The 11,789-nt window shown below is 32.4% G+C and overlaps 2 protein-coding genes across 2 annotated transcripts; both read right to left on the bottom strand.

The window, feature by feature from the left end:
• Positions 1-2,825: 2,825 nt before the first annotated feature.
• On the bottom strand, positions 2,826-8,111 carry LOC107422312 (protein TIC 22-like, chloroplastic). Its single transcript, XM_016031746.4, has 7 exons — positions 7,407-8,111; positions 7,213-7,287; positions 6,252-6,308; positions 3,686-3,745; positions 3,523-3,603; positions 3,417-3,452; positions 2,826-3,205 (listed from the first exon to the last, which is right to left on the bottom strand). The coding sequence occupies exons 1-7, from the start codon at positions 7,971-7,973 to the stop codon at positions 3,113-3,115; spliced, it is 969 nt and encodes a 322-aa protein (XP_015887232.1). The 5' UTR covers positions 7,974-8,111; the 3' UTR covers positions 2,826-3,112.
• Positions 8,112-10,004: 1,893 nt separating this feature from the next.
• On the bottom strand, positions 10,005-11,532 carry LOC107422316 (uncharacterized). The gene is made up of 4 exons (XM_060815339.1): positions 11,460-11,532; positions 11,014-11,362; positions 10,832-10,895; positions 10,005-10,490 (listed from the first exon to the last, which is right to left on the bottom strand). Exons 1-4 carry the CDS (start codon positions 11,530-11,532, stop codon positions 10,005-10,007), a joined length of 972 nt encoding a protein of 323 aa, XP_060671322.1.
• Positions 11,533-11,789: the final 257 nt, after the last annotated feature.

The raw sequence follows: 11,789 nt of genomic DNA, 5'->3' as shown, positions 1-11,789 counted from the left end.
TAGAGAGTTTATTTGTAGCTTTTGTCAGGAAACCAAAACATCAGGCTTTTTTTATCATTGCGATAAGTGTGATTTCTACCTTGATATTGCTCTCTCTACTTCGAACGAAACCCAGTTTTACTAAGAAAATATGAGTTTGAATTCCTCGATTGTTGTGAAAAGCATCGCTTGTCTCCTCATGTAATGCCCCAAACTACTCACTTAATCGAATGTGTAGAATGTGAGGAGAAAATACCCTATGAAGCTAAGCATTCAAATGCACTGACTCCAGCAAATCAAAATGTTCTTTCTACCTCCACCCTCATTGTGCTCGAAATCCAAAAGAGATGGAACACCCTTTCCATCCGGATCACCCTATCACAACCCTTCTACAAATGCCACCTGTTGGTGAATCCAAAAAGCTCCAATGCATTGCATGTCGCAAGAGAATCGACGATGTATTTCTCCTCCATTGTGCAACGTGTTCCATTAATCTTGACACTCAATGTGTTTTTTGAAAACCCGCCTTCAAATACCAACGCCACGAGCATCCTCTTGTATATTTTGAGAAGATATATCTCGAGGGTGGTCATTGCTCTCTCTGTAACATCCTTTGCGATTAAGATTTATTTCGTTGTTACGCTTGCAATTTTAATATCCACCCTGAATGTCTCTTGAACCCATTTAAGATTAAGTTTGAGGATCATGTGCATTCTATGACTTTAATTACTTCATTCAAAGAAGATAATTCCGGTACATACTACTGTGACATTTGTGAAGAAGTAAGAGACCCTGATGCTGGTGTCTATCGGTGTGAAGAATGTCCCTCCTTCGTTGCTTATTTTGATTGCATTCTCTTAGTATGTCCCTCTCTAATTCTTCGTGTAGCTAGTTTTTTTAATTACATAATAATGCTATGAATAATGCAAGAAGTGCCAAGTATTTTACTAACTTGTTTACCAAATGATGTGACAGATTATCATAATTGACTTCTATTTGTATTGAATCTCAACCATTGGTTCTCTTATTTATAAAATCATATCATATTTGATAATTAAACTAGTAAAACAAAAAATCACATCATATTTGGTAATTAAACTGGTAAAACACCCAGTGGATCTAGCACTGCCTATCTCATACTAAAATATTAAGATAATTAATTGTTGATATGTGCCATATTTACATTTTAAAAAAATCTAATTAATTAGACAAAAATATATATCTACCTCTAGATTTCTCAAAATTGGATAGGATATAAATATAAACAGAATTTGAAATTATTTTTTTTTTAGGAGAGCACACAAGTGTTAGAGGCGTCCTCACCTCAAATTTTGGAAGATAGCTTGGCCACAACAGTGTCCAAATATACGGTGAAAGATTGAGAGTTCCATCTTTGGCAGCAGATCATAAGGCCATGAAGGGTCATGACGCAGGTGAGAGATGATGTCACAACCTGCATGTAGGAGTGGAATATCTCTCAAATTGTGTATGCAAAAATATAAATTTTCTGGGAGTCCTGTTATTTACCACAATTTGTATTATGACTACAGTCTAAATTATATGCTCCCATTTAAAGCAATGCTGCATAGGGATTTGACAACATCATAAGGAACTTATGATGATCATTTTTTGGTCAATACTTTATAGTATTAGTTGACATTTAATTTAGGGGTAAAAAAAAAAAACTGACATTCTGTTTAGCTATATTTTCTATTTTTAATTTTCAAAATATTATTTTAAAAATAAAAAAAAAAAAGAAAATTGTTTTTATTTGTTTCATGAAAAGAAGAAGTGTTTGGTCAGTAATGTTCGAAAATAATTTTTAAATTAAAAAACAAAAAATAGAAAACATCATTTTAATATTTTTTAAATTTTATTTTTTTTAATTCTTTTCTCAAACTGTTTTTGAAAATTAATGACTAGACGAAATTATTTTTTATTTTTTGGGAAACAGTTTTCTATTTTATATAACAGAACGTTTTAAAACCAATTGGCCAAACAGGTCCTCATATTTTTGCTCATTCAAACATAACATGGAAATTTGTATTTATGCAAAAATGCTTTAAGAAAAAATTTAGGAAGCAAGTTGAAAGTGAAACTTAAATGAAAGCGCATGGTTACTTCTTTGGTAATTTTCCCTTAGATTGATGTCTTCCTAATATTTAGTCAACATATTTGGCCTAACCTGAAGAAAGATTGAAAAAATAGCTAGAGACAATAATTTCCAATTAAAATAATAAATCAAGAAAGACTCCAAGCATGACAAACAAGTAATAATAATAAAGAAAGACTCATACAAAAATAAATAAATAAAATAAAGACTCAGAGTTTTAAAATAACAAATACAGAAAGACCCAAGAGCATGCCAAATAAGATAGTAATAATAAAACAAGACTCAGAATAGACTTAATTATTGTTTATGTATGCTAGACTTCTTTTCCTGCATATATAAAATAGACAAAGCTAGACAGCATGTATGATGCCAAAAGGACATCTCAAAAAGAAACTGGCCGGGGAATCGAAGACTGGGCAGGATTGATAAATTAATCAAAATTTAGATGATAATTAAAACAAATTCATTTGAAATATAGGCCTTCAAATTTAAAATATAACAATAAAGATACCTCATTTTATAAATTAAACGAAGCTAAAGAACAATATATGACCTCATCTAATGAGACAGATATCAGTTTTTTTAATTATTATAATGTCGAATATTTTTGTCTCTCCATTTTATAACTAAACGTTTCCCCCATATAATTATTATTTTAAAAAAAAAAAAAAAAAAAAGCAATTAATGTAGGTACAAAACTACTTCTAAAAGTCTATTAAAATTTAAAGAACAATTTAAAGATGGAAAAAAAATCTATTAAAATTTGGATAAAAGCTCAAGGAAAAAAATAATAATAACAAAGAAAATCTATTTTCCTTTGACAAACTGTTAGCATAGCAGTTTTTTTTTTTTTTTTTTTCTTTTGTTCGGTCATGGAGTGCATTGTAGCTGGCTAAATAGTTACACGCATTAAATCTAATCCCCGAGTTTGGTAACCTTTTCATATACATGAAGTTAACCAATGCCAAAATAGAAAAAAGAACAATTTTGATCATCTCATGAAGGGATGGCATCACAACCTCATTTACTGTTTGCCTGGCTGGTGGGATCGGTAGCGACATCAAATCCCGGAGGAATGAAGACAACATCACTCCATTTTGATGTAGAACTTTCCTGCAACATAATTTATGATGTTACATTGACAGTACAACCTAATATAACATTCCACCGATTTTTCCAGAAACACAAAGGAAACAACTGAAAATTTCCAGATATCCAAGAAGTCCATAGCAATTACTTTAAGACTTGTTACTTTTACTTTGCCTCCTCCTTCTGAGAGACCAATCAAGAACAAGAAAAATTATATACAAAGAAGTATACTCACCTTCATCCCTTTTATCACATCCTCGAGAACAGCAACCTACAATAGATGATTAAAGTGAGCAAGCATAAAGAAAGGCTCTCCAATTAAGGGGTACAGAAACCCATACCTCGATATCCCCTAGTCTGAAAGCAGGGTTCAACTGATTCTGCTGTCCAGATGCTCTTTCTAGTGATTTCTCCAAGTCCTCCTTTCAAAGATAAGAAAATTTTGACCAACAGTCCCAAGATAGAAGAGAGAAGCTATATTTCAAGAACTGTTTCGTAACTAACCTTCCTGAAAAATGCAGGACGGTAGTTCTTTTTTTGGCTCCTTAGTATCAAGCTCTTCGACTGTTGAATTGTTTTAAGATTGTCAAAACAATATTGCAAAAATTCATGCACGGACCAAGTTTTTTATGAAATGTAGATATACAAAAACTCAAAAAACAAAAACAATTGATTTCATATTAGCTGGGATGACGAAAAGTAAAAATGGCTTATAGCACTTCCATGGCCCAGCTAGCAGTATAAAGTACATCAAAACATCATAAATTTTTGGCCTAAAGCCCTGACCAGGGGAATTGTTAAGATTTGAATGTACAGGCCACCAAGAAGCAGGTGTTTTTTTATAAGTTGATGCTATTAAAACGATTGTCATCACATTCAAAATTCTGAAGAAGAATGCATGACAAACATACAAGCAAGCACATACCAATAAAATGGGTAAAACGAAGTTGAGATTGTCAAATCAATTATGGACTCATTGTTCAACCACTAAGCCTCATTAAATCCCCTTTTTACCTTCTTAAAAATAGCAACTATTTATGCACATGCCATGCAGACTGACAATATAACATATTTAGCATGGACTTGTTGTATATTTGCAGTGCAGTGATAATTACTACAACTCATGATACATTACTAAGTGATTAGCATCTTCGAGTTACAAGAAATTTAATGGTACACATTGGTCTATGATTTTGAGATGATAGGTATAACTTGAAATACAATTTTTAACAATTAACAAAAGAACATTAAGTTTTGATAACCGCATCGTGTAAATTTTATTAAATGTTTTGTTTTGAACATTATGTTTTGATAACCGCATTGTGTAAATTTGATTAAATGCCTTTCATATATATTTACACAAACCATACTTGCAAAGCATGTCAACAAGCATAAAGTAAAAAGTCTACTGGATCTGTTGTCATCTGTACAATGGTATTGCTTCTAAGAGATCCCGCTCAAGCAGTATTTTTTTTATTCTGGATCTGTTGTCATCTGTACAATGGTATTGCTTCTAAGAGATCCCACTCAAGCAGTTTTTTTTTTTTTTTTTTGGCTAAATAGCTATGTGGCAATAGTTTACTACTAACACTTTCATAACTTAAAGATTAACACCTTGAATTTATGATTGATTATTAAAGAGTCTTTCACATTAATCTTGCGCACTTTTGATCTGTCTAAAATGTTGCATTTGAAAAAACGACCAAAGAAATAGAAGAATTTAAGAGAGCTATAATATCGAACATACTCTATGACCTCAAATAGCAAAGTAGTTGTGAAAAATCAAGTCAATATAACAAGAGAGGTGAAATTCTAACATATGAATGTGTATACTATATGGAAATGGAATCCAGAATCATAAAATAGGAGGTGGCTACGCAAGGGAAGATCGTTTAGGACATTCTGATAAGTATGTATCACAACTGCACCTCCTCTTTGGTAAGGCTACATTTCAGTTACGGTTAAAGCTAGTGATTGAAGAATCATAGTGTTTTAAATCTTATGCTACACCTAGACGTGGCTCTCCAAGGTCTGGCAGCTACAGTTGTTTTACTATACCCAGACATTCTTCTTCATCCAATACAATTTGAGAATCCCACTCCACCGTAAGTTGCTGAAGCCATAAGCAAAAAGAGTTGCTTATGCAAAATGAATGGCAACCTAAAGCAGAACAAGGAATTCTTACACAATACCCAAAAAAACAGAGGGCAGAAACAGGAGTATGTTTCACTGGTGGCCGACAAACCTTTATGCTTGAAGATTGAGCCTGGTTTCCATTCTCCACTACAAAATGAAAGAAAACCTAGTCACTGATACCAAAAGAAAATCCAAAGGCTGACTAACTTTAAAGATGCCACAGCTGCATCTTCAAAAAAAGTAAAAGGCAAGAATTACTTTGTAAACTGCCTTCATTTCTGAAATAAGACAACATAGCCATGATGCTGCTTAGTCCTTGACCTTAAATCTCAGTATTTTAGAAGCCATATGACTGGTCTTTTGAGAAGTGGATAAACTTTAATCTTAGTTATGACCACCAACATGGCTTGAAATTGTCAATAAAGTCCATTTGGATAGCAGGTCTGAGACACAAAATCATAACTACTTTCTTGTTACGGTCAACAAAGTTTTAAAAATTTCACCTTTTAACAGTTCTTCTCACTTAAACTCTAGGATAGAACAAGATATACAATGAGCATTGAAAACAACAGAAAGGCAGTCATGAAAGAGGCAGTAGAAACATCGTTTACAGTAATGCAGTTGTTATTATGAGTGCCGGAAAACAGGGAAATGCAATAATATGTGAGAAACTAATGAAAATAAGAACAAAAGGTAAATGGTATATATCTTCAATAGGTCAATTGTTATAATAGCCTCATTTCATCAAATTATATTCCAAAATATCACTCTATTTAACATCCCACCAATAGTTTGCAAAGAAATAAAAATGTGACAATGTACACTTCAATTCCCCAAAACCTGAAGTATCAACCACAAATATTTAACACCTTGTGTATATAATAAACCAGATAGGATATAACCAACTTATCCAAACAGGGAAACAGAGAAGAACCTGGAAAACTGGAACTCCAAAGAAGCCATCATCAGGAAAACCAGCCTTTTGTCTTTCCTACAGAAAAGAAGGGCAACATTAAGAATTAGTTCATATCGTGAATATTAACAAATAATGTTGGGAGGTTCATTTGGGATGGAACTGGGATGATACGTTTTTTAAGGGATGTGAACAGTACTCACAAACAATACCTGACAAAAAATGATGCAATTTCAGGAATTTGAGATTATTAAAGCAGGGTAGAAATAAAATATTAAATGTAGGATTTTAGGATCATAATGAGACTTGAAGACTCGAATGCAACTGAAATACAAAATATAAATAAATAAATAAATAAACAAAACGGAGTATGGAGATAAGAAGAAGATGAGTCTCCAGATGTTGCACAATTCTATTTATTCCTATCCTGGAAAAGCATATGACGGAAAGTGATCTTCAGACTCTGCATTTCAAGAGATTTTCTTCTCATGAAACCTTGGAATAGAATAGTGTTGCATCGCACAATACCAAGAGCAAAACTGGTAATACTAATATTCTCATAGCTATCCTCCTTAATTTTACAGAAGACAGAACTACATGCATAAGCATTTCAGTAATCCTAATCGTCGCCCACAGCAGCATAGGACGTAGGGTTCAGGTGTATGAGAAAAAAAGAATTATGAATTACTAACCTTCTATACACAAGGGCAACACAATTCAGTTCTCTGCACCAGCATTTCTTCCAAATTCTATTCTTATATACTTTCACTAGAAACTTATCCTTTCATTAAGGTCCATTAACAGGTCCAGAGAGGGGAGGAGCCAAAATTTACTTCAGTCTAAATTCACATTGTAAGCCCACACTTTTACAGGCATGATAATCTATCTAAAAATCTTTGTCAAACCTATATCAGATTGTGGTTCAAATCGTATTTATCAGTCACCTAGAAAGCAGCTCACTTTTATGCAACAAATTTCTCACCTTGAGCGCATTTTTCACTTGAGAAGACTCGGGAACGAACCTGAAGGCAACTCCATTAACCTTAAGATCAAAAACCTGCAATATCCGAAACCCTTTAGCTTCCAACCATCTTTAAAAAACTTTTCCTTTCCAATAAACAGTAAGAGAAGTACAAAAAATTAAGCAAAATCCCATTCCATGTTCAACACCGACACCTTATTCAAGGCAACAGCAACAACTCTGGACCCATTTTGCATTCCGGGGTCCATAACTCTAATCTGTTCAAGAAGTGTCTCTGCGTCTTCTTTCTTGAAACAGAACAACCCAAGAGACTTCTCAGTCGAAGAGCCCGAAACCAAAACAAATTCCTCCGCAGCATTGCTCAGCGCGTAAACGGGAACGCCTGCCAAACGCTCTTCAATGACCTCAGTTGACGTTCCCGACCCACTACTTCGGGAATTGGCCTCGGCGAGAAACTGTGATTTGTTGTTGTCCACGGCAATCCGACCCCAAACTGGGTTTTTCGCAGACGAAGAAGAAGAACCCAATTCAAAACGCGAAATTCCGGCTTCGAAAGCATGCTTTGCTTGGGTTTGGAGGTTGAAGAAGGTGGATTGGAGGTGGGTTTTGAAGGTAGAGGGGTTGGGGTTGAAGATATTGTCGAAGAGACCAGAGCAGTGGTGTTGAAGGTTTGTGAAGGCTTGTTGGAAGTTGAGTTGGGTTTGTTCTTGTTTGGGAGGTGAGCAAATCTTTTTTGGGTTATTGGAATTTTCGAAGTTCATTTCTCCAGTTGACAAAAGAGCTGAGAAACTGTTGTGTGTTTGCTGTGAGAGTGGTGAGTGAAGGTTCTGGGTTTTTGAAACGATGGCCGTCCGGGGAAGAAAATAGGGGACTGGGAGGGTTTACAAATTTATAATTTTTTTTTTTCTTTTTCACATTTTATAATTATAATATATATATATATATATATATATATATATATATATATATATCTTTTTTTTTTTAGTCGAAATATATATTTCTACTTAGGTTTTATAGTGTGGTAATTACTCTTTTAAGTATAATTAATACTAGTAAAGTTAATATGTATCTAATTTTTTAGAAATAGTAACCATTTTTTTTTTTTTTTGGATATAGGGGACTGGGAGAGTTTACAAATTTATTGTTATTATTATTTTTTTTACATTTTATAATTATAATATATATATATATATATATCTTTTTTTTTTTTGTCAAAATATATATTTCTACTTAGGTTTTATAGTGTGGTAATTATTCTTTTAAGTATAATTAATACTAACCATATATTTGTATAACGATAAAATTAGTATAAATCTAATTCCCTAAAAAAAAATAATAAATTTATTTTTATTTAGATATTTATTGTGAGGTAGACAAATATGAATTTAGAGAATTAGATTTCTATCAATATAAGAAAATATATTTGAAAGTTGTTCAGACCTATAAAAATGTTATTTTGATAATTTCTAGAAAAATAGTTTTAATTTTTTTAAAAAATATATATATTTATCTTTAATTTATTATACAATATTAAATTAATTACTTATAAGTTTCAATTTTCTTATTATCAACAAACATACCAAAAAAAATTAATTATCAAAAAACTAAATCTCAAAAATTAATTTCATTCTTAATTTTAATACTTTCCAAACAAACCTTAAATGCAAAGTTATTACCATATTATCAACTAATTACAAGTTAATATTGTTATATTATTTGATAAATACATTTGGTAAATAATTTGGTGTTAATAGTATTATTTAAAAAATATTTAATCAAGTTTAAAACCTCTTAATTGTCAACATAAAAATAAGAGAAAACTCCTGATAAGCAATCTATTGATAGAATTTTTTAATAAATTTTATTAATAGACATGAACAAAATTTATAATTGAAAACAAGAAAAAATATATATATATATTAAATACTAAATTATGGGGTAAATTTCAAAATATTTATCGTTATTTTATTCTTCTTATTAAGTGGGATTATTTAGAAAAACTAATTTCATTGTATTGTGGCTCAGTCACAGTTGGATAAAATAACATATTTTTGTAACAACGTTTATTTTGACCTTCCAAAATTTTAATTTATTTAGTTGATATTTTCACAAAAATAAAATGGGCTTCATTGTCCAAAACATGGCGTGACAAAAATCTCTTTAGCCAACAAAGAAAATTGGGCCAGTCCTGAATGGAGGTCTCCATTGCGGTAGGAACTGGGTCCTTGAATTGAAGCATCAGTTGACAATTTTAAAGCCTTTAAAATAAAAACAAAAAAAACAAAAAACAAAAAACAAAAAAAATACAAAAACATTCCAATCGCTTTTTATACTGATTTTTACCCATAAAAGGTGTGCGTCATATTTGATCTTATTATGGTGTTCGCAGAGGATCACAGTTCTTCAATGGTATCACATCATTGAATAAGCGCATCTCTCATATAATTTATATAAAATTTTTAATCTCATCATTCAGTTTGGTTTGGATTAATATTTTAATACATTCATGAAGATGCATATATATATATATATATATATATAATATAGTCTACAACTAAATCTATAACAGAAAAATAATTCAATTGGCTACTATATATTAATATATTAAAATACATATTAGTTTATTGAAACATATTAAAATTAGGTAGCAGATAAGCTACGTACAAACAATTTTCATACAGAAAATTTATTATAAGAAGTGCCATTTATCTTTATATATATATATATATATATATATATATAAAAGGATGGTCCAGTATCTAGGAACTCATTATTTGTTTTGACGTAGAAATTCAGGCAATTATTCTGGCCAATTCTTTGCCATCAGGCATTGTAGCCACATAAAAGAGAAAGTCTTTATTAGGCAGAGGATCATTCCCTGCGGAGCCGAAAATTGCATCGAAAACAGTGCCAGCAATTTCACCAACAATATAACCCCCAATAAACCCAGCCACAAATCCAACGAACAGACTTGTTGCCTCTGCAACTTCTAAAGTTACCATGGCAGCCGTGGCAATGTCTTCCAATAATGCCCCTCCCTTCTTAGCTATTTCCACGATGGCATTGCGTGTCGCGGTTCTGATTGGGTGGTCCGATGTGTATACATCCCAAGTTATGGTTGCCGCATTTTTGAGGAGCATTGCTTTGCCAGTAACATCCTTGTTGGTTATATCTTTCACAGCATCGCTTCTATAACTTGCTAGAAAAGCAATACCCTTTACCACTTTATCATGCACTACTTTTCCCCTACCTGAAGCCTCTATAAGTGCATCATACACCTAAATTCATATATACATACATATATATGCGTAAAAAATTCAATTAGGATGGTCTCCAGTAGAGCTACCACTATGATAAGTGTTAATTTTCTTTTAAATTATCTAATTTTTAAACTATTCAAAACCATTTCACATAATTCAAATTTTTGCTTTCATAAATATAAATAAAGTGTTTAACTACTAAAGTTATTTGCTTCGTCAATATGTTAAGTATTAATTAAAACTTATCGTAATATTCTCAATTACAATTTTAGTTTGTTTTAAATCATTAAATTGAGAAATCAATAATATATATTATTTTACATGCAAAATCAAATTCTAATTAATAATTAATTAATTACCAGCAGCTTTTGTTCGTCTGTCAGCTTATCAAATGGTCCAGAAAATCCCAGATTTGCCTGATACCTGTATACACGTATTCAAATATATAAAAATATGTTTATAAAAGATGAGAATTTATGTTTCCAGCGGATCATGATATTGTAATAAAAGACCATGCAAAACCATATTTATACCTTTTGACGAAGGTTGGAAATCGATACCGCTGTTCCTGAGACGCCTAGAGAATTCTTGGGAAGCACGATTGTTTTGGGTCATCTTGGTGTAGTTGATAACAGCCTCGTTGTAATGCACGATTTGATCGGTGAGAGCAACGACATCGGCGGAGTTAGAAGTGTCCAGATCATCCAATTCTTGGATAAGGTTTTGGAGATGGGAGGTGGGTTTGTGAAGGTAGTCCCTCCGGAGAGTGTAGTTGTTGAAGATCTGCAGCTCATTGTTAAGGCATGTCTCGGTATAAGTAAAGGTGAGAGCAGCAATGGGACCCCGAACGGTGTCGTTCTTATACTTGTTGAGTGTTCCACCACTCCAATCTAGAAGGCTCCCCACGGATTGAAGATTGCAGTTGCAGATTCTGAGGTACCACTTGCTCCGTTGTTGACCTGAATTGGAGGTCACCTAAGTTTTTACGTTCAATTCCATGAATGCTGGCGGCAAGTATTCGGAGCTTCTCATCTTTGAGGAAAATAATGTCAGAAGCCATTAATTAACATTGAGTGTGTGTGTGTGTGTGTGTGTGTGTGTGTGTGTGTGTGTGTGTGTGTGTAAGAGAGAGAGAGAGAGAGAGAGAGAGAGAGAGATTGGACAGTTAAAGGTGTGATGGAGCTTGGGTTTACCGTTTACTATAAGAAATGTTGATTTTGTTTGGGTTTTATATAGCTATAGCTGCGCAATATTTAAAGATGGAGCAATGCTATTGATTTTCTTTAGCAACACAAACTCATAAATTCTAAATGCTTA

The sequence above is a fragment of the Ziziphus jujuba genome, chromosome 3 (assembly GCF_031755915.1).
Source record: "Ziziphus jujuba cultivar Dongzao chromosome 3, ASM3175591v1".
NCBI lineage: Eukaryota > Viridiplantae > Streptophyta > Magnoliopsida > Rosales > Rhamnaceae > Ziziphus > Ziziphus jujuba.
Note: the sequence above shows the minus strand (reverse complement) of the source record. Positions and strands in the feature narration are given on the sequence as shown.

Bases quoted from the DNA above. Each gene is read 5' to 3' on its own strand.
- LOC107422312 (XM_016031746.4), bottom strand. From the start codon at position 7,973: ATGAACTTCGAAAATTCCAATAACCCAAAAAAGATTTGCTCACCTCCC. The intron at 6,309-7,212 runs GTGAGAAATTTG...TCTTTTCTGTAG, and splicing joins AAGTGAAAAATGCGCTCAAG to GAAAGACAAAAGGCTGGTTT. The intron at 3,453-3,522 runs GTATGGGTTTCT...CATCTATTGTAG, and splicing joins TCAGACTAGGGGATATCGAG to GTTGCTGTTCTCGAGGATGT.
- LOC107422316 (XM_060815339.1), bottom strand. From the start codon at position 11,532: ATGGCTTCTGACATTATTTTCCTCAAAGATGAGAAGCTCCGAATACTT. The intron at 11,363-11,459 runs GTAAAAACTTAG...GGAGCCTTCTAG, and splicing joins CAGCATTCATGGAATTGAAC to ATTGGAGTGGTGGAACACTC. The intron at 10,896-11,013 runs GTCAAAAGGTAT...ACGTGTATACAG, and splicing joins GGTATCGATTTCCAACCTTC to GTATCAGGCAAATCTGGGAT.